The following is a 21,580-nucleotide window of genomic DNA, read 5'->3' as shown; positions in this document are numbered from 1 at the left end:
CACAAGCCTCTGCTCTGCTGAAATCACAATTGCCAGGCACAAGATGTAAAATTAATTGCTTTATGAGTTGTGACTTAGGTAGTGTTTGCTAGACAAAAATACAGCCTAAATAAGCCACTGTAGAACCTGGATAAACAATCACTGCAGGAGCTTTGCACACTAAGAAAGCACAGAAAGGGGAAGGCAGGGCCCCCATCCCTCCTGCCTCACAGGCAGGACTATTTGATTACACAGTAAAAAAAAAAAAAAAAAAAAAGAAGGAAAGCAAAGGATTAATAAATTCTATAAAGAAATAAAAATCACACAGAGAGGTAGTTGATATGGCTTCTCCTTTTTTGGTATCATCTTTACAACTAAGAAAGAAAAACATGAGGAGTTTAGGAAGACACTGCTTTTCAATGGTCTGGGAGCAATAGAAAAGTATCTCAGGGAAAACAGTAGTCCAGATTATGAGAACAGTCACGTGCCTATGACAAAACTGCCATTTTAAGGCTGTTGTTAGTAAATTTGATGTCAAATGAATCTATGAAACTATGTATTTTAGCAAGTGAATTTTGTTTCCCAAAATATTATAGATAACATCTGGAGTTACATGAATCAGACAACAGAATAAAAAACCCTCTTGGGTACACTGATGTGAAACACTTTCATCACTGTAATTATTTATAGTCTTGTATATGTGATCTTAAGTGGTGCTTTTCAAGTTGCCAAAACTGGATATTCAGTATTTCCTTGATTGATGACAAACTACACTGAAATATTTTGTATGAATTTATTTCATTATTCCAGCTCAGTCCTCAATGGATTTTATGTATTTCTCATAGGCATCTTCAGTCATCAGTTCATCAAGTTCAGCAGGGTTTGCCACAGTCATCTTGATAAGCCAACCTGTAGTCAGGAAATTAAAAAATAAAGGGTTGCTAACATCCTACAAGAAAGATGCATTCCTATTACTGCTTTAGGAAAGCACTCCCAGCAGGAACAACCAGCCTTGGAGCACTGGAGAATCAGCCAGGTTTTTGTGCAGGCAAAACAATGTTTCAGTATTTGAAAAAATGAACAACCAACCATCCCATCATAAGAAATGGCCTTTGGGGTCAGAGCAGTTGTGTAATTTAGTGCTGGCTCTGACAGTGGCATAGGGAGATACTGTCTGGAAAGAATAAAGGAGCCTGAGCTCAGTATCATGAACTCTTACAAGATCCAAAACTAGAAATGGAGTCAAGGGAAGTAGATTTAAATTCAGCCACAGTGTATATCTGAAAATAAGATGTAAAACCACTGTTCAAAGATAAGACTGTTATAATGCTTTAATGTTAAATTTTATTGGGCTTGAACTACATTCAGTATATTCCATTTAAGTCTCCACAACATTGAACTGGAAGAACAGGAATTGCAGAGCCATTTGTAGTAGCAAGAATCCACATAGTATTCATTATGAAAGATAAAAATGACATCTTACCATCTTGATAACAAGATTTATTGACAAGCCCTGGATTATCTGCAAGGGCAGCATTAATCTCAGTCACTTCTCCTGAGAGAGGGGAGTAGAGTTCACTAGCAGCTTTCACGCTTTCCAAAGCTCCAAACTCATCTGAAACAGAGAATATGATGGAATGTTTCTAAGGGGAAAACACGAAGCACTGCAGTTTTTTCAGTCAGACATCCTGGTGATGACCCAACCAGTGAAGAAATGTCTACATCTTGAGCAAGAAGACAGACTGAAGTCACCCACTTTATGACAAGGATCAGCATTATTAAATTTGATGTTTATGGTCTTGAATTCTGGGGAAATTGTGCTAGCTGGCTACTACAGAAGGGACAGGAATTTCTTACATTTGGTTAATCCTTTGCCTAAAGCCCCACAGCACATGATATATTAACTTAGAAGGAACAACACCCAGCTCTTGCTGCAAGAGGTTTAAATGTGCCTTTTAGCTACAATTTAAACCTTTTTATTCATAATTTGGTTACAAAATCAACACAGCCACAATTTCAGCAATCCCATTTTTCCTTCAGAAATGCTATCAAGTGTTATATTTGCATTCACTGGAAAACACACATTAGTATTCAGAAGCACCACACTGGAAGCACCCAGCAGCTCTTCCCTTTTTCCTGTTTTGGAGGGAGTTATGGAAATGGTGCCTGGAGCAATGTTAGTGCAGAGCAGTTCTCAGCCACAAGCAAACAAGACAGAGGCTGAAGGAACAGGGACCTGTCAGAAGAGTAGATAGGCACCAGCACAAGGGATCTGAGAACAACTTGTTCTGGGAAAGCTTGGAATTAGACTGAGGCCAGAATGGGCAGAAAAGAGAAGAACTTAAACGGAAATGAAATTCCTTCAAATAAAGCAAAACTACAAGTTGGTTAATTAAAATCCTACACAGAGAGACCTTTTGTCTAACAGTCAGCATTCAATGTAACACATTTGGCCAAAACAGTTTGATAGGGAGCTATTCCACAGTAAGGATGGCAGAAGAAAGGCCTTCTCCTTTACCTCATAAACCCACATTTCTTTTTAAAAAATTGTCTAAAGATAATGACAAGCTTTTCCTCATATACTACCCAGACAGCTCTCAATGTTAATACAGGAAAAGGCCTTTCATTTCTACCTGTTTATGTTCACTTTCTTTAACAAGAAAAGTTACATAATTGAATGATGAAGAATGTAACAATTTGTACATCACTAATAAGCAAAAACCTGTGATTACATTTAATACCCCAAAATTACTGAGTCCTATATTTGTAGAAAAGTTAGACCTTGATATCAATTAGAAGTTTCACCTCATGCAATTCACAAAGTGTATAACTGGAGAATTACAAATAAACACTTGCAAGTTCAGATCAAAGCACAAATATTTGAAAAACAAAATATAGATAAAATCATTACAAAAAATATTTTAAATACTGTCTCTTTGAATAAATTTCTTCACAGTTTAAAAAGCAGGTATTTTCTGCTGCTAAGCACAGTCTTGACAGTGAGAATTTCAAATTAAAGCTGTCTCTTGTAGAAATACCTGAATTTATTTTGCATACAGAAACTTCATAATGATATTAATGACCATAAATATTATTTCAGAAAATGCATCTTTGCAAAGGAAGAGTGGGATGAGTAGAATAATCACTTCAAGAGCAACTAGAATTGAAACTTACCGTGTTTACTCAATTTTGTCCCAACTTCTGGAAGACTACAGTAAACAACGTCTCCTAATGCTTCCTTAAAAGCAAAACAAAAGCATCAGAGCATACATTAACAAAACTATGCATAGAAGAGGACTGATACAGTAACTCTAGAATCTGCATATCAGTAGTCTCTGTCTCTAAATGTTGTTCTCATTCTTTAAGGATTGAGTATTTTTCACTTTTTCTTAGCAAATGCTTAATATGAATAAACTGTTTTGTTATCATAGCCCAAATACCAAATTATTGTTTCTCTATTACAGTGCTAATAACCCGCAGGCTCAAGTTCTATGGAGATTTCTTCTGGCAGAATGAGGAATAACATCTGCTGATCTTAGCATCAGCTACAGAGAGCTGTTAGCACAAAATTTGTCCTTAGTAACTTAACTAAGACCTGTATCACCATAAGAATTGGCTCAACTCTTCCCTGACACATGTATCCTATCTCAAAAAAGACCAGAGATCTCACAGAGTATTAGAGTTATTGACAGAAAACTGAGATTAAAGGAGATGCTGCTTGTCCTAAGAAACATTAGTTCCATTTATTGCTGGCTTGTCCCATTCATTTTTCTTAAGTTTCACATACAGCGAATCTCTGCCCAGAATTTGCCTGTGACTATTCCAAATCAAGTACCTGCATGAGAACAAAAAACCCAAAGGAATTGAGTAAGAAATACATGCCATGCTGTAAATCTGTTCACAACTGTTCTTTAGCCAGAGGGATTTCACCATATTTGTGTTCAAGGGAAATTTGACCTAAAAAAGTACGTGATGTCCTCTTCACAGCCATGAACTGCTCAGGCTTAGAGCTGAACATTGAAGTTTCTCACCAAGTTCAGCTCTCCACAGGTTCAATCTGAAGCTATTAAGACCTTATCAGAATGCTGAGATAGCACAAATATCACAAATAATGTGATAGACCTAAGTCCAGAAAATCATGCTCAGTGTGTCGCATATGCAATTAAAACAATAAAAAACCTGTAAATGTCCAAAGAGCAAGGACAGAGCAGATAGGCATAAATAAATATTGCAGACTTGGAGAAGGGGGGACGGATCAATACCTGTGCAAAATTGCTGATTCCTACTGTTCCAATGCCATTTTCCACAGATACCCATTCGTGCTTGTCTGTGAATTTGCGGGCTAAAAGGAAACAAACTTGGTATTTCAGAAAGAAGTGACATGTTGCTCACTTAAATACACATTTGCAGCTTAAACCGTGGGGCTTTTCACTGAGTTTGTTCATTTTTCTTGGAAAATATTTTAAACAGCCCATGCAATTTACAGAAGCACCTTGTTCTGCTCAGGACATAGTGACAGGGGCAGGACTGGGTGTCCTGCTCAGAGTATTATCAGTTCCTGTGCAACCATCTGGAGACTGATAAAGTACAGGACTAAAAGGACCAGCTCTCCTTCAAACAGAAGTGCAAATCTAAAGCTTATATGTGTATTTTACCCGTAGTTATACATTTCTGTGATAGCACAGTGACTTTTCAAACATATTTAGTGTTTATTTCTGATAACTTCTTTATTATGGCTGGGAAGGCCAGTGTTAGTGACTCTAAAAAACATTACAGCATCTCATTCAAAGTGCACAGCTGGCACAGATCTATGTAAAATTAAGGCAAATTAATACAGGACAATTAATAAGGTGACTTACACAGACAACTGCTACCTAACAGAATTTGCTCTCTGTTAATATTGCTACTGTGAGAAGAACACAGTAGTTATTCTGTATCATGTTACAAATAAGCCTGTTTAAAACCTTGTTAAGTCTTTTCACAGCAAAGTTACAATTCTCCTTACATTTCAAATCTGTAAGATTCAAGACAGCTTTATTAGAGCAATTGTTTTTATAAAGTCATATGGAGAAACTTCAAAAGAAGTAACTGAAACAGGCAATATTTTTCTTGCTAACATTTTTCCTGGAACTTTTCTTACTCTGAGCATTTTCAGCCTGCCTTGTCCGTTTTCTCACTTCTATATAATTTCCCTGCAGATACCTTCCTACTTTTTTTTTATCATTATTTTAATTAATTTATTTTTATTTTCCACTTGCAGCACCCATCCAGTCAGGTAAGGGATGTTGCAGAAGCTGAAAAAAATAACTTCTGAAACAGCTCCCTGAGTGATGAGTGCCATAGTACAGCTGCACATTCCTTTTGAGTTCAAGATTCTCCTGTCAAGCTCATCCTGTGGGCTGGACTCTTTATGGCAAACACCAGAGAAACTACACTTCTGCAAGTCCTTGTACATTTTCTAAAATTGTATGTGAAGGAAAACAGAAGTTCTCACTGTAGACCTGCTAAAATATTTCCAGTCATATTTTAAGCTGCTTCAATTGCAGTGATCCTCTTATTTGTGTTTGAAAAGTTCAAGAGTAGCAAGTCTCAGGTTAAATGGTTTGTCTTAGAATAGGGCCCAGGTTTTATAGAGCTCAGTAGAGCAATACGTGGTTTTGCAAGTATAGTACACAAACAAATATGAATAAATTGTAAATATAAAGTATTTTCCCATGGCTTACCAGTCAAAAATCCACAGAGAATTTCATCTAGCATTACTTATAACTACAAAAAAATCTCATGACACACTCTAATGAACAGAATCTTAAATGTCTCAAATAATTTCAGGTCAAGATGTTAAACCCATGGGAATTCTATTGGAAATGAGTAATGAACTGTAAGAATGGAGAATGACAGTTGACAAATCTCAAACCCAAGCTGAACATGTCAAAAAGAAGCCAACCAGCACATTTTTATTTAGAATAATAATATTGTATAGAATCTGTTTATAAAGCAAGGCTAATAAAAAACCAGAAGATTTTCACACCAGTTTGGAATACAGCAGGAAAATGTCCTGAACAGTTAGAAGAGCATCTAACTTTCTTGCAGGCCAAAAAAAAAAAAAAAAAAAAAGAAAAAGAAATTGAAAAATTAAAATTCTGAGCATGCAACAAAAACCACTGCAAATAAAGTAAAGGTCAAATTAAAAACAGTTAATAAGTAATCTCAGAATCTGAACTTTGAACTGATGTGGTCAACCCATTAAATAAATCAACCTAAAGGAATATGAAATGTCAATCTCTCTGCATTCTTTTTCAGAAGAGCAGCTGAATTTACTCTAGCTTCATTCATTTCAACAGGACTTTGGTTTCAGCTTAAGTAGCACACTCTGAACTCAGGCCTTCATTTAGTGTAACCTGCCTCTGTTAAATATTTATATATACCTGAAGAGCGAACTCACACCGCCACAGAGAGGCATACAAAACTTTTCCTCTCTGCCTAAAACAAAAGCACTGTTTGTTACTCCTTCAAGTGATGTGTATAGAAAAACAATGGGTACATTGAATAGTGAAAAAAAGCTTAGATCTTGACTCAGTTTGCAAGTAATGACCAATAAATGTTATTTCTTTCACTTGCAGCAGAAGGCAATTAAACAGGTAGGTTTAAGATTATCTGGAAAGAAATGGATGAGCTCTTCTTAGTGGCAGTCATTACTTTTAAAGCATATTCTCCTCTTCTCGCCTACTTTTTAAACATTTCTGTTTGCTAGAGTACCACTGATCCTGTTTTTCAGACTTTCATGGGTAACTTCCATTCAAAAAGAGCTTTGACTGCAGTAGACGCTTTCAGAATGAACTACCCCAAATGCAAAATCACAGCAAGCACTGATGCCCGAGCCCATCCCCGGCCGTGCCACTCGTGCAGCTGTGGCTGCACAGGAGCCAGAACCAAACTCCTGCAGCCCAGAGCGGCTCAAGGCCCTGCCGGCCTGACTGGGGCTCCCTGGCTGCCCACGCCAGTCCCTGCTGCGGCTCTGCCTCCACCGGACACCCACCCTTGGCCCTTTCTTGTGCTGCTGATGCTCCTTGGAGCCAACATCAAGCTGTTTACGAGCGGCAATCCCGGGAAAAGCGATCCGCTTTTTTGGGCAAGCTGGTGTGCTCCCCGCTCGGCCCACTCTGCGAAACCTGCATGGGTCCAGAGGGGGACTGAGCCGCTTTGCTAAAAACTGCAGTGTGGAGATGCCGATAAAAGTTTCTGGCCAACTAACGGAGGTGAACCTGCTCGTGTGGGAGCGGGATCGGGAGTGCCAGCAGCAGGACCGGGGGCAGGTGAGGGGCCCTCCGAGGCTTCAGCCATCTTGCGAGGTTCTCCGGCCCCGCCGACACCGGGGGGCTCCGGGCGGCTGCAGCATCGCGCTCCGAGGGGCCACCGGGAGGCAGGGAAGGAGGGAGGGACAGAGGGACATAGGGATAGAAGGATAGACGGCGGCTGCCGCCGGCGGGACCCGCGCTCCGGCCACTCCGCGCACCCAGCCCCGGCTGGCGGGGGCTACCCCGCGGGCTGGGCCGGGGCGAGCTCCCGCAGCCCACCCTGCCCACCCTGCCGGGCAGAGGCACCGCCGGCTCTCCGCAGCACCGGGCCGCTGTCCCGCCTGCCCGCCGCTCACCTCCCTCCCTCGGGCCGCCACTCACCGGACAGCAGCAGCGAGCTGGTGCCCAGCCTGCGGGCCGCAGGCCCCCGCTGCGGCAGCGGGAGGCGCGGGCAGCGCGGCGCCAGCACCGGCCCGACCCGCCGCAGCGCTCGCCACGCCATCTTTGCCGGGGGCGGGCGGGGGCGGCACCGGCGGGAGGTGGCGATGGCGGCGGGGCGGGGCCGGGGCCGGGGCGGGCGGCGGTGGCCGGGGGGACCCGCGGGCCCTGAGAAGCAGCGGCCCGGAGTCGGCTGCGCGCTCCGCTGGCAGCGGGCACTGGGGCGGCCTGAGGGGCCGCCATGTTCCGTGCGCCGCCTCGGAGGAGAGGATTTAGCCAAACAATGCAACAGCCGCTCGGTGTTTATTTAATAAATACAGATGCCAAGTCTACTACAAGTGCACGTGGGACGTTGCGTCTTAGGGTTACCGCTATTTCTTAGCTATTACTCCAGAATAACACGCCGGCAGCACTTTGGGGGTGAACACCGCACCATTTTCCCAGAATCACGGAATAGGCTGAGTTGGAAGGGACCCACAAGGATCAAAGTCCAGCTCCTGGCCCTACAGAGGCACCCCAAAAATCCCATATGTGCCCGAGAGCGTTGTCCAAACGTTTTCTGAGCTCTCTCAGGTTTGGGGCTCCCTGGGGAGCCTGTTCAGTGCCCGACCACCCTCTGGGTGAAAAACCTTTTCCTAATATCCAACACAAACCTCCCCTGACACAGCTCAAGCCGTTCCCTTGGGTGAGCCCGTTTTAGTCACAAGCTGTAATAATGTAAGCCTATAACCTAGCCTAACTCTAACCACTGCAGCTGGTAGCAAACAAGTAAATACTTTGCCCACAAGCAAAGTGACTTCAACGCGGTCTTCGTTCACTCGCTGACAGGTTGTTCCGGTTGTCCATTGGTGACTGGCTTCTCTTCCTTCTTGCATTTAATCCCAAAGAAACTGAAGAGTTTCATTAGCATTAGATCAACAATCTCCTCTTCTTCTGAAGCCTGAAATAACAACGAATAAGTTACGAAGAGTTGCACATCCAAAGTGGATTCAGTGTCTGCTGAAGCCAGAGCAAGTTGCAAGACAAAATCTCTACCTGAGGTGAAATAAGCCAACTTTCAGCAGAGCACGAGTGGCTGACAAGCAAAACATCATGCCAATATTTTTATTCAGACAGAAGCCCCAAATGAGTATGGACACTATAGAAATTTTAGTTGTCAAATCCCATGGAAATCTCTCTACAGGAGCCTGGAGTGCACTTGCCAGCTCCTATACAGCTCATGGTATACTCAATGAGACACCCACCATTTCTACATGAAGTAAATGAGAAAAACTCAATATATCTTGTCTTCTATCAATCGTATTCTTTGTTTTCATGTCCCTTGACTTTATGTAAAATGTAGAGGAATTCTGGTCAGTACTGGAGTGTTAAGCTGGATTTCACACTATCAGTAGCTTGAATGGGTCAGGCACTCACAGTGAGAGTTTTAAAAGGAGCTGTAAAGCCTCAGGCACTTCAGTAGCAGTTTTGGCACTGATTTCAGTATAGCTGAGCACAAGCCTAAGAGTTTATTGCTGGATTTAGTATGTGAACAGAAGGCTACAATTCAGATCTGAACAAGGACTCATATGAACAGGAATGGACAGTGTAAATCTGCAAAATCTGAAGTGTACTTTCTGAACAAATGTTGCCTTTTAAAGAGTTGGACTGAATTTACATGGTTTTCATCCATGGTTGAATACCTGAGTAAGCACTGAACAAAAAATGTTAAAAGCAGGAGAGCTTAGATGAACAAACCTGGTAGTGCTTCTGCTCCTCACTAAAAGCAACCAGAATCACCGAAATGAATAGATTCAGTACCACAAATGTCATAAAAATTATGCAGGATCCAATTAAGAAGGAGCCTAAAACTGGATTATAGTCCAAGACCTGTGTAATGCATAAGGTAAGACATCATATTGTGATTGTGATAACAAACAAACAAAAAACCATACATACAGACATACAGATATACATATACACTTACATACAAGCAGTTAAGACCCAATAATAAGTTTGTCACTTTGAAAATCTTGTATGTAATCAATTATGTCATATGTATTATACATATATACAAAATTTCTCCTTTAGTCACTGTCCTGTGCTGATACAATATAGTACAAAGACAAGAGAATATTTATATATATGTGTGTGTGTGTGTGTGAATATGGACAATTTTGGGGTTTTTTTTAAGCATTTGCATTTGATTGTAATGGTATGACAGTTGCACATGAAAGTTGACAAGGCTGAGATCTGCTTATCCACAGAACAGCTGAAGCTTCCTCCTGCCTCAGCTTTCAAAATAGATGAAATCTCTGTATGCATTTACTTTACTGTACTGTATGCTTTACAAAGAAGCACAGTCTGACTGTCAGAGACACTTATAAACCAAGGGTTGTGAAAAATCCGAACCCTAATCTTCATATAAGCTACGGTACAGGAATGTATTTTCAAGATTAACATGAATGGGAGAGGTGGAAAAGTCTATGCCCAATTACTGATCTTCAAAGCCACCCATATCCTATTAGGTCCATGGTCTAAAGACATCCACCAAGGAGGACTTCACAGTCAGAGATGCCCAAGAATTAATCCACAAAGAAATGTTCAAAGGATATTGAAATATTTAAAAGATTTTACTGAAGAACATGAAGTTCCCTTGTGGAAGGCCTTGCCTTTCTTGGAAAGACAGAGGGGGTGTTCAGGACAAACAGGGCTTTGTTCACATTTCTATACATAGCTTTCTAAGGAAATTGCTCAAAACCTTCAATCAATTAGTAACATCTCTAGCTGAAATGTGAGCAGGTTTCTTAATGAAAGGTTCATTATGAGCCTCCTCATGGTCAAAACAGGACATGAAAGAGATTTCACTTGGCGTCTTTTTCTTGCTCAGAAAAGGTGGCTGCTTTAGGAAGCTGTGGAGCTTGCAAAATTACATTAATGTTTAACACTAACTGAAAGTCCTTCTATTTGCTGGGTTAAAGCATATTTGATAGCTGAGATGCCAACTGTATGGTTGTAAACTTCTCAAAATTAGATGTGGTACCTCCTCATAGTTGAAGATTCCCAGCTGAAGACTGACCATGGTCTCTGCCGAATCAAAGAGAGTTTTGTAAGAGTAGAGCTTCCATCCAAATATCAGGTTTGCCTGCAGAGGACAGAAGCCACGTCTTGTGTCATGATCAGAGTCCTTGCTGCAAAATGTGTTTAGCTGTAAAACCTTTTATCATAGGTATGAGAATGTGTCTTACATCTGCTGAGCTTGCCACTAGATATGTAAAAAAGGTACTTATATCCCACTTATGAACTAGCCAAATGGAAAGTGGCACTTTCTGAACTCTCCATGATTTAAGTTTTGTCCAGAAAATCTTTTTTTCTGTACTTTGTTCTTTGTCACATCTATTGCACATAACGAATCCTTATTTTTCAGCTCAGTGTTTGATTTTTCACTAAATTTCAGTTTGCAAAGAACAGACAAGTGGATGTTTTAACTTCACTTTCACTCATACAGAGGACTTGGGCTCCAAGCTGCTAACCTAAGATTTAGACAGGCAGCTTATTCCATTTTACATGGTAAAGTTATGTTGCTTTTAGCATTCAGAAACAGTTGATTTAGCCTGACAGTACCTGGAAGCAGACTGCAGAACACAGAAAGCACTGTCATACTCACAGCAATGGAATAGGCGAGGAACATGATTGCAATAACAGTGATGAATCCAGAGATATCACCCCATGCCCTCCTTAGTGCTGAAGTGATCATGTTCAGTTTAGGGTTGAGCCTCAGCAGATGCCACAGTTTCACTGTGGAGAGAAGCACCAGGAATGCAATCAGGTAGCCAAGAACTGCATCAGCTCTCGCTGTTTCACTGAAGCTTACAGAGCTGTTAGGAAAAAAAGAAAATACATAATATATCATGCACACGGAATCCTTTGAAGTGCATAAATGGGTATGCTGGAAACGCCATTTACTCTGTCCTTGGTTTCAGTGGAGGCCTAATGAATTCCTCCTTGCGTGTTCCCACCTGCACTTCCTACTGTGTGCACACAAAAAGCTCAGTTGTGCATGGCTAAGTTTTTTTTTTTTAAGGAGAGGAGGTCTAGGCTGTAGCCCCAGTTCTGCTCATTATCCTGTGATTCTACCACCTCTTTCCTATGTGACCATTTTAAAAAAGATGTTACAATTTTCCATTCTGTACGAAAGAATCCATTATTGTCCTCTAACCAATGGCTTTTTACAACAAAGAACAAGGCAGATTATGTGCTTTCTGGGTGGATGTCCCATAGCAGAAAGGCTTGTTGGTTCACAAGAGAGGAAATTAGGGGCTAAAAAAGGGAACTTGGTGCTCAAGCCTGCTGGATTTTACTAGAGCAGTATCAAAAGAAAATCCTATTGCTGGCACAAATCTAAGCCCTGACACACTCACAGGCTTCATGAATATAACCATCTAGGACAGCAATATCTAGCACAGACAAAGTGCTGTCTGGGAAGAGGAAAAACAGATTTATTTCTGCATAAGCAGCAACAACAAAGGATGCACTAAATAGCATTAGTACTTACTCCTCCTTGTGTTCCTGGTAGTAGCTGATGTCTCGGGTCCCAAGGACTGTCCGTTTCACAAACACTGACAGAGCACTCCAGCTAATCAGTATAATGGCCAGCTCCAGGAGATTCCACTTGCTATGGAAATATCTCCATCTCAGACTCTTCATCAGCTTGCCCTGTGAGGAGTTTTACTGTTTCAGTCTCATCACTCCATATCATACAGTCCACCTCTGAAGATTAGGGCAATGCCCTCCACAATTAAGCAGACTACTCTGCATTAATAAAACTACAGCTTGCACTAGGTTCTCATTATCTTTCTCAAAAGAATCATTCCAGCCAAATACAGTTTTGCTTTCCTATTATTTAATACTGACACTGTATCTAATTCAATCTTCCATTGGTGTAGCAGCACCAGCACTACTAAAATCAAGTACAGCCCTAAAGCTTTTGTGAGTGAAATCAACAGCAGGCACAAGGAAATGCTCTCAGCCAAACTTTCCATTGGACCTCACCTGTACTATCATGTAGTACACAATGAAGAGGAAATAAATGACTTCTGCTGCAACCACAAAGATGTGGAGGCTGTTGGTGTAGGGGTAGAGCCGGACACTTTGCAGCTCTGTGCTTGTGAAGAAGGCCCCTAAAAAACAATCAGAGGTCACCTCAAGGCTCTGATAATGACACCTTTCTGCTTTCATTCAAACAACTCAGTTCACCAGTAAGACTTCTGTACTCGCTTTCACATCAATGTGAGGCTGAATCCAACCACTGAACTGAGATTTAGACTTGACTATGTGAGTAACCCTCTAAGTATTTGAAACTTTCCTCAAACAGGAATTTCAGAGTCAAGGCTTTTACAGTGGTAGTGCTGTCTGTGTGATAGCACAATAGTAATCCCAATAGGGCTCAGTTTGGATTGGACTGCAAATGCAGAAATACAGCAGGAGAACTTGGAATTTTTTAAAAAGCTGAATCTCATTCTAAACCCAAAATTAGCTTAGTTTTGTGGTCAGTTTGGGCATTTTCTGATACTTGGACACACCAAGAGAGGCTGCTGCTCAGACCAAATGTTTTCCTATAGCCTTTAAACCAGAATTTGGTTTCACTATTCTGTTTTATCCACATTATGTATTACATATTTACATAGCTATATATTAGAAGTCATCTGGAAGAAAAAAGACAGACTGTTATTTGTATTTTTTGTCTTAATATTGTATTGATTAGCTGCAGTGATTAGGAAACAGAATTTTTCTTGTTCCTGATGTGTAAATTCTGGAGATCAAGTTTCAATAGTGTGTTTTCTTTATCAATAGATGACCACAGCATAAGCAAACATAAGATATTCCATTATGGTCTATATTACTGTGATGCTGCGTTTTTCCTAAATGGTTTGTAAAATTTGCATTGATTCTCTCATGATTAGATTTATTAAAACACTTGTCTTTACTAAAGAAAAAACTAGGAAAACACTGGCAGTGTGTAAATCTACCTTCTCTAGGTGCACTGCTTGCTCTCTTCATAAATGTGTAACTTAGGAAAGGTTCTCACCTAAAGCATTGCTTTCAAACATCAGGCTTATAATGCAGAACAGGTTCACGTTGGCATTGTAGACTGTAAATTCAACAAACACTGCTCTTGTGAACGTGTCAAGCCAGACATTTTTGAAAAGGTACTGGAGAATTCTGTCAAAAGAATTGCAGCCAGTGATCTAACTCATACAGGAATGTATCACGTGGAGGATGCACTGATAATTTACAAGAATACAAGTGGTACCTGGAGGCATTTTTAGGGTCAGTTCCCAGGTGAATCACATATCCCCCTCCGCTGTAGATGGCAAATTTGCCCCAGATGGGGTGTCCTCTCAGTTTGGACTGACTCTGATACTGCCATGCTGAGCTCAAGTCAGAGGAGTTATCAAAGGCTGAGGTATTCCAGTGTTCCCCATAAGCTGATGTATCTTCTGTTTGTAGGGAGTATGGAGCACGGCATTCCTCAGCTACGTGCTGGAGTCTGGGAGAAATGGGGCAGGTGCCTCCTCTCACTCTTACTTGGCGAATTCGGGCACTACCCACCAGCTTGGAATTGCCATCTGTAATGAATCCTAAACAGGAGATGGAAAAGAGCAGCACTGGCAATATGACAAAATTAATAATATTAATTTCTTTTATGAGTCAGTGATGCCTTAATATTTTGCCATATATTCTTTTCTCGGAAACACTGTAAGCAAAATAGTCATGAAAATGAAACCCTCATGTTGATTTGAACTGAGTTCTTAAATACAATTCACACTAACAGAGTTCTGTGTCACTCCCCATCTGTATTTTATACAGAAGAAAAGTGGGGCCTGGGGGAGAAAAGTGACTTTATACAGTGTTCATGTGGCCTGTCATGCCCAAAGAACAACTATGCTAATATATTTCAACATTTACCATTAAATGTGAGCTGGAAAATGAGTCATATTTTACTGGATATGGCTAGATAGAAACATGGTGATATTGCATAATTTGCCTTCACATTGACCCAAGTCCTGATGCAAACAGCTCTCCTGAGGAAAAGCTTTATGGTGCCACCTGTCTGCCATTCTTTTTTTTTTATTATTATTATGGAAAGAAAGTTGTGTAAAACTGAGGATATATCTGGAGTAAGTAATGTAAAATGTGAAAAATTTAACATTGCAGTGCAGAACTTTTGGGTTGTATTAAACATAAGGAAAATATCAGGGGACGTTTAACTTGGGGCCAAGCTGTAGGGTTTTGTTATCCACTAGTATTCCTATTGTAAGATTTCTTGCTAGCCTCATATACTCACAGTCCCTTTCTCCACTGAAATATGCAAGTTAGAGATAAGTATTAAAAATAATGTTTCAGAATCTGACAAGCTGAAGGGAAACAATGTGAATCTTCACCTTTATATGATCCATAAAGGTTTTTGAGTAAGGTAGTGTTTGCCCACATGAAAAAATCCTGGTAACTGTAGACATCATGGAATCCATCTGTAAAGCTGTCCTCAATGTGTTTGTTTAAATAGTAGGAATTGGGATCTCTCTGCCCATAGGCAATCAGTAACAGCATCCATAAAAACCCCAGATAGGCTGGAAAAAAACCCAGAAAGAGACAGCACATGTGAGCTCTGAGTTAACAATGCTGTTCAAAATAAATTGTGTGAATGATTTCTTCTGTCAGCGCTTATTAGGCCACAGAGGTGCTTTATAGACTTAGTGACCAGTGCCAATGAATGCACCCAAGCTGCTTCAATGTGCTGCAGTTTAAGTGTTTCACATTTGGAATATGAGCAGCAGTCAAGAAAATAAGTGGGAAGGCTAAAGAGAAGTAGTCATGGCAGCTGTAAATAAAATGAGCAGTCTGACTTTGTTCCAAGTGAAGTTGAGGTATTTTTGCCATTGAGTTTAGAGAAAATAAAACAGGGGCATAAATCATTATCTATAGATACTATCTGCTTTTAGAAAGATGGCCTCCATCTGCTCTTTGATTTCAGCTTCATTTAACTATTGACTTCCTCCTTTTATCCTTTCTACTTTTCTTTAACCTCTCATGTGTGTGATGTGTTTCTTTACTGTAAAATGAAGCCTTAGCCACACTTTTATCTCCAGCTAACATTCCCACCTCCTTGCAGCTCCAGCTGCCATGGAACAGCCTGTCTCTACATCATAACGTCTGGCAGAAAGCTGAAGATATGCCAAAACTTTGTCACCCAAGAGAACAATATTTTCACTGATGTAAAATTACTGATGAGTATTACTGAATAAAACAAGATAATCTACATGTGGATAATACCCAGGATTTCCCTGATGAGGGCAAAAGCTTTCTTCTCCTTCATGCAGCTGATTTTCATTTTCTCCACATCAGCAGCAGGAGGTGGCCGGTAAATATTGCTTCTGCTGTCTCTTTGGGCTCCAAAGAGAGGGTGTGAATCACCTGTGAGGGAGAGCAGTGAACCTTGGAATTAGTCAACAGATTATCCATGTCCTGCTTTTTCTTCCTTTGGACATTCTAAGGAAACATTTCTATTTAATGCTTTCCCTTAGGAAGACAGAGGATGTGGTTTTAACCATTACTATAGCAAGGCAAACAGCGGGGAGGGAAGGAGCTCACAAAAACTGTGTTGGGTTTAGGACCAGGTGTAGCCCAGGTGTCTCTAGGCTGAGCATCTCAGAAGGTGGTGTATTTGTAGCCTGAGGCTGAGCAGGGAGGAAGCTGTAGATCAGATAACTTTGATGTGCCTTAGGATTCCTGTCTGCTAGTCAAGGCTTTATTTAGATATGATTATGACTGCAGAAGCCACTGTTCAGTTTAGGGGAATAATACAGATAACTGTGGTTGTGGAAAAGTATGTAACCTGGAAACCTTTATATAGGCCTTAAAGGATGTGGGAAATTTCTTTGTGAGAGGTTTTATTTATGCTTGTCAGATAAAGAGCTACCAGTCTACATGAAGGTTGTGTTTTGCATTGGGTCACTTATTTATTTTCCCTAAGTTGTGGAATAGTTACAGGTTTTGTTGCAAGGCAGTTGAGCTGAGTCACGTATTCAAGCATAAAGCACACCAAAAGCTAGGAGAAGACTGCACTTTCTTTAATAATTTCTCACTTTACAGGCAGTTACCTGGTGCAGATAAAGGCTCATCAATAGCTGTGTTTTCTTCATCCTCATGTTCCACTTTCTTCAGAACCAGAGCAAAAAAAGCAGCAAATCCCAGCACCTGGAAAGAATCAGCTATAGACTCACCATATGCCCATTTCATATAAAGAAGCTCAGGCTTTGACCTGGATCCCTTTGGATCCAGGCACTGGAGGAACACAACTGTGCTTTGGGCTTGTTGAACCCATGCAGCTGAAGCCCATAAAAAAGAGAACAGGGCACAGTGCTGGGGTTTGTCCAGCTAAACTGATTTTGTGACACACCCTTCCTATGGAGAAACCTCATTAAACCCTGACAAAGCAAGGGAGATGAAACTAATGGAGTTAATGTCAGCAAAAGCCAGCAGAACTCTGTAAACCAACTGCTTCCTCTTGTTTTAAGGGCGAAGACTTCTCATTTTGTATCTTAAATCCTGTAGCTCTTTAGAACATGTTACATTGTCTTTCTGCAATGGCAGCAGATGAGGTTCATCTTGGCCAGTGGTTGTATTTCTGAGGCTCTCACCTTTAAGGGCTGTGTGATGAAAAGACTTTCCAGGAAGGAGATGACCATGGAGATCAGCCACTTGATGGAGTTCTCCTTGCCATAATGGAGTCCGTAGAGCATGGTAAAGAACCCGGACACACCGCTGGTGGCTGCCACAAGGAACCAAGCGATGAACACAAACCACCAGGGCAGCCCTCTGTGGGAAAAACTTTTCTTGTCATCATTGGAGAAGTTTGGAGTATGGGACCACCTTGAGAGTCAACCAGAAGAGAAAAAAATCAGTCTGAGATGGAATAGGAACCAAAATCACAGTCATAAGGTTTACTGGTAATAGGCAACAACTAATGATATAAAATCAAAATATTCTAAATTCTTTTAATTAATGTAGTTATATAGGGTATATGGATAGCAAAAAGTACAGTGAGAAAAAATAATGGGGAGGCGTGCAGAGATCAGCTAAAACCAAAATAAATGTGATGGGCTTATTTACTCCTCAGTTCATGCATAATTGAATCTCCAGTAGAACTATTGACAAAGCTATGAGTGCATTTAATGCCGAATGCATCTCTTGTGATCGCCATGAAGGCCAAGTGACGTAATTAGTGCAATTGTTTCCAATACTTCCAACTTAATTATCATATTTCACTGAACTATTTTTGTCTGCTTATTAATTTTTCTTTATCCATACATTTTAAGAGTCTTCTGTGACTTTGGAGCTCAGTGATTATCCCAGTCCTTTACTATCACATGGCATTGTACTGTAACTTTCCACTTTGGAGGCAAAAATGACAAACAGCAATGATGGGTCATTATTGCCTTTGTGTGCAGTTCACAGTGCATGGAAATTTCTTTGTAGCTCCTGCAGTGGTATTATAGTAAGACTTATTTTTACAGATATAATGATAGTTATCTAGCACATATTAAGCAGTAATTATTTGGGCTCTGTCATCCTGTCCAATTTTGAATTAATGACCTGAATTTACTTATACTGAGAATGAGATGAGAACTGGGTTACCCCTCACTGATGGATGCTGATGAGCAGATTTGGTTCTCCAGGAGGTTCTTCAAATGCTGAACCTGACAAACAGCTTGTGTGTAACTCTGAGGCATCTGAAATTTATGGGGCCCCAGCAATTCCAGCTCCATCTCTACATGCTGGAGTTGCATGTACAAGCAGCGATGGTAATCACTGTATTTCAGCTGCTCACAAATTCTCTTCTCTGGAGTTGGACTTCTTGCTTTTTCTGCAGGCAAAGAATTATTCATTGATTTATTGAGAAAATAGATAATCCTAGATTAAAATATTGTTCAATATAAAGGGTGGAAGAACTGGAGCTAAAGATCATGAGTGTGATGAAGTGAAGAGTAACATTTGAAGGGATATGTAAAAGCAGCTTTAGTACTAGAGCATAATGCTCTTGTGCTGGAATGGCTTGGAATTTTTTCCAGAAGGCAACTTAGTTAAACAGCAGTCCTAAAAGCTTAATAGACAGGTCAGATCAGATCAACTGTTAATTTGTTCTTGGGTGCCTGTGCAATTAGTAGCTTGGAAGACTCACTGGAAAAGCCAAATGTGAGCCTTAATGAAATCAGTGATATTGTTTACTCATACATTCTTGTTTAGTTGAGAGCCAGACTGAAAGGAACAACAGCACAAGGCCAAGAAGAAATAAAAGGACAGGTCAAAAAGACTGTGAAACAACTGATATTTGTGAGTCTTTTCATTGGTAGATGCTGATCCTGCTCCCAGGCCAGACTGGTAGCAAACATTTGATTATACAGCATAAGAAACAGATTTCACAGTTGTCTTTACTTAGTTGTGCACTCAGTGGTGCAGTGAAAGAACAAGAGGCAATGGGCACACCTTAAAACATGCAAAATTTCTGAACATAAGAAAAAACTTATGTATTGGACACTGTAGCAGGTTGCTCAAATAATTTGTGGAGTCCTCATCCTTGGGGAGACATTCAGCATCTGACTGGATTTGATCTTGGACAATTCTGCTCCTGCTGACTCTGCTCTGAGCAGCATGGTAGGATCCAGAGATCCCTTCTAAGACCTCAGCTATTCTGTGATTCTGTAGTTGCCTTTGAGTCAGAAAATATAAGAAGAGCTTGGGTCATGACATCCAGTGCTATAATAATTTTCACTGCAAAGGTTTCAGCAGGCATTTCACAGTGTGTTATTTACCTTGGATATCCACAGCACCTAATGTGACACTTATAGGACCATCCTTCTTGCTCTCATGATAAAACCCTTGCCCAGCTCTGTTCTGCTGACAGATGATGTCCGCAACCAATGACAAAAGTGTGTTGATGTTAGTTGATTTTTCAAGGTCTGGTGCTGAGGTGAGAGATGGAGTCTTCAGGGCTTTAAAGAGTGAGTTGGCAATTCTTCTTATGTCCTAGGAAAGACAGCAGCAACACAGCAGTGACTCTGGCTGCAGTGGGTTATGCTGATGTGATCTGACAGCACCACTGGCTGGGATCTGCACCAATTGCTAAAATATCCAGAATGGATAAGAATAGCACATCCTACAGTGCTGGGTGTGACAGACAGATTTCAGTGAGTTCAGGAGGGCAGCTTTCAGGGTTTGAAAGGGCCTGAGGACCTAAGCTGAGAAGGATGTGGTCCATGATACCGTCTATCTTCACTGTCTTGCTTAGCATTTGCTTTAACTCCTGAACACAGTGATTTGGTCACACACAATAACTGTGCAAGGGCTGGGATGTACAAAGACAACCTTAATGAAGGATTGCATTTAGGTGGGCAAATGCGTGCTTTGCACCAGCGGTAACTGTCTTTTCTCTTCAGACAGGCTGAAGTGCATCAGACAGGGATCGTTTGTGGCGCTGGGGAAGCCGGTAGTGCGTGGCAGCAGAGGGCAGTACAGGACTCATTGGGACTTGCCTTTGTCACAGCCTCTGGGGTGAGAGAGGCAGCCTGGGCGGCCCGTGGGGTGGGAGGCAGGCGTGGGGATACACGACCATTTTTTCCCGGCTTCTTCTCTCTCCCCTGCTGGGCTGGCCGGGGTCGTATGTTCCTGAAGATTTGCACAATGAGCAGGTTGATGGGGAACATGAGGAGGGAGCTCTCAAAGCCAATCATCACTTCCTGCCATGTGAACTCGATCTTACCTGTCAAGGTCAAACAGAGGGGAGAAGGAAAAATAAACCCAGGCAAGATAAACCATCAAGTCTCTTTCTTGTGAGAAAGCCCATTTATTCAACTTTTGCTTCCAGATTCTGCTGTCTCTCTATTTGCTTGCCCAAGCAATGTTGAGGATTGTTACCCAAATCCATCTTCTGCTCAGCAGGATCCTTTGGCACACCCCAGAACATGATGCTGGTCAGCATGGTGCAGAGGAGCAGTGAGAAGCAACAGGACACGCGCTGGGCTCGTGTAAAGGAGCTTCGTGGGGAGCGGCTGAAAACCGAGTACCAGATGTGCCCATCCTGGAAACCCTGGGAGGTCTTCATGAAAAACAGATTGCTGGGAAGGACAAGAGGGAAATCAAATGGATTCATAAAAAGGAGAGGGAAGAACAAAACTCTAGTTCAGGGTCCTAACCTGTCCATGCTTCTAGGCACTATCAGAAGAAATAATAACTAGGAGAAATTATCAAATATCATTGATTGATTTGCATGGAATGGTCATAGCTACTTATGTCCTATACTTCTGGCTACAGCATGGAGGGAAGGTGAATAGTTCCTACCTAAATTGTTAAGAAAATTACACATAAGAGAAGATGTTTGGGTTTCTCTAGGTCCTGTCAGGCTATCCTTCTTTAGCACCAATATTTTCAGTATGGTAGTACTGTTAGGGTAATGATTAGATTTACTTAACCATCCTTCTTTTTTCTCTTGTTCAGAGCCCTTTAAGGGCAGTGGAAAAACCTGCCTTGTTTTCATTTTTTTCTAGGGCTTTGGTCTGTTTTTTCCATGCTTGCTTTTCTAGACTGACTGCTATCAAGAGGAAAAAAAACCTGTGAAATAGGGGGTACCTGAACTGCTTCAGGTCCTGTTCTGTTGCTACCGGGAACATTTTATCTAGGACACATTCTCCAATATCAATGGCTAGCCAAGAGTTACAGAGGAAGTACCATTTCTGATCCCGTGCCAGATCATGGACTGATACTCGATTCACATACCTGTTGGAGAAACACACAGGGCACAGTCATATGTCACTGAGTGTGTTAAATTCAGA

The 21,580-nt window shown here is 41.2% G+C and overlaps 2 protein-coding genes across 8 annotated transcripts in view; both read right to left on the bottom strand.

The window, feature by feature from the left end:
- Positions 1 to 312: 312 nt before the first annotated feature.
- GCSH (glycine cleavage system protein H) lies at positions 313 to 7,792 on the bottom strand. Its single transcript, XM_039558554.1, has 5 exons — positions 7,656 to 7,792; positions 4,242 to 4,321; positions 3,154 to 3,217; positions 1,463 to 1,594; positions 313 to 888 (listed from the first exon to the last, which is right to left on the bottom strand). Exons 1-5 carry the CDS (start codon positions 7,774 to 7,776, stop codon positions 791 to 793), a joined length of 495 nt encoding a protein of 164 aa, XP_039414488.1. The 5' UTR covers positions 7,777 to 7,792; the 3' UTR covers positions 313 to 790.
- Positions 7,793 to 7,983: 191 nt separating this feature from the next.
- Positions 7,984 to 21,580, bottom strand: part of PKD1L2 (polycystin 1 like 2) — a 39,048-nt gene continuing 25,451 nt past the window's right edge. For 4 of the 7 annotated variants that reach the window (XM_039558351.1, XM_039558348.1, XM_039558346.1 and 1 more), the window contains 17 exons: positions 21,378 to 21,524; positions 20,667 to 20,866; positions 20,285 to 20,511; positions 19,565 to 19,778; positions 18,390 to 18,618; positions 17,393 to 17,624; positions 16,853 to 16,949; positions 16,026 to 16,166; positions 15,137 to 15,322; positions 14,005 to 14,332; positions 13,780 to 13,913; positions 12,744 to 12,871; positions 12,247 to 12,407; positions 11,359 to 11,569; positions 10,735 to 10,836; positions 9,450 to 9,581; positions 7,984 to 8,652 (listed from right to left, as the gene is read on the bottom strand). In XM_039558351.1, the coding sequence (XP_039414285.1) occupies positions 8,527 to 8,652; positions 9,450 to 9,581; positions 10,735 to 10,836; positions 11,359 to 11,569; positions 12,247 to 12,407; positions 12,744 to 12,871; positions 13,780 to 13,913; positions 14,005 to 14,332; positions 15,137 to 15,322; positions 16,026 to 16,166; positions 16,853 to 16,949; positions 17,393 to 17,624; positions 18,390 to 18,618; positions 19,565 to 19,778; positions 20,285 to 20,511; positions 20,667 to 20,866; positions 21,378 to 21,524 (2,995 nt within the window). In that variant the 3' untranslated portion in view covers positions 7,984 to 8,526. Of the gene's footprint in view, positions 8,653 to 9,449; positions 9,582 to 10,734; positions 10,837 to 11,358; positions 11,570 to 12,246; positions 12,408 to 12,743; positions 12,872 to 13,779; positions 13,914 to 14,004; positions 14,333 to 15,136; positions 15,323 to 16,025; positions 16,167 to 16,852; positions 16,950 to 17,392; positions 17,625 to 18,389; positions 18,619 to 19,564; positions 19,779 to 20,284; positions 20,512 to 20,666; positions 20,867 to 21,377; positions 21,525 to 21,580 lie in introns of those variants that run through there. The other 3 variants (XM_039558349.1, XM_039558350.1, XM_039558352.1) reach the window with 3 other exon arrangements.

Source organism: Corvus cornix, chromosome 11 (assembly GCF_000738735.6).
Source record: "Corvus cornix cornix isolate S_Up_H32 chromosome 11, ASM73873v5, whole genome shotgun sequence".
NCBI lineage: Eukaryota > Metazoa > Chordata > Aves > Passeriformes > Corvidae > Corvus > Corvus cornix.
This window is presented reverse-complemented; position numbering and strand designations above follow the sequence as displayed.

Coding starts and splice junctions, on each gene's coding strand:
- GCSH (XM_039558554.1), bottom strand. CDS start 7,776: ATGGCGTGGCGAGCGCTGCGGCGGGTCGGGCCGGTGCTGGCGCCGCGC. Junction 3,218..4,241: donor GAATCAGCAATTTTGCACAG/GTATTGATCCGT, acceptor TTTGCTTTTAAG/GAAGCATTAGGAGACGTTGT. Junction 889..1,462: donor TAAATCTTGTTATCAAGATG/GTAAGATGTCAT, acceptor TCCTGACTACAG/GTTGGCTTATCAAGATGACT.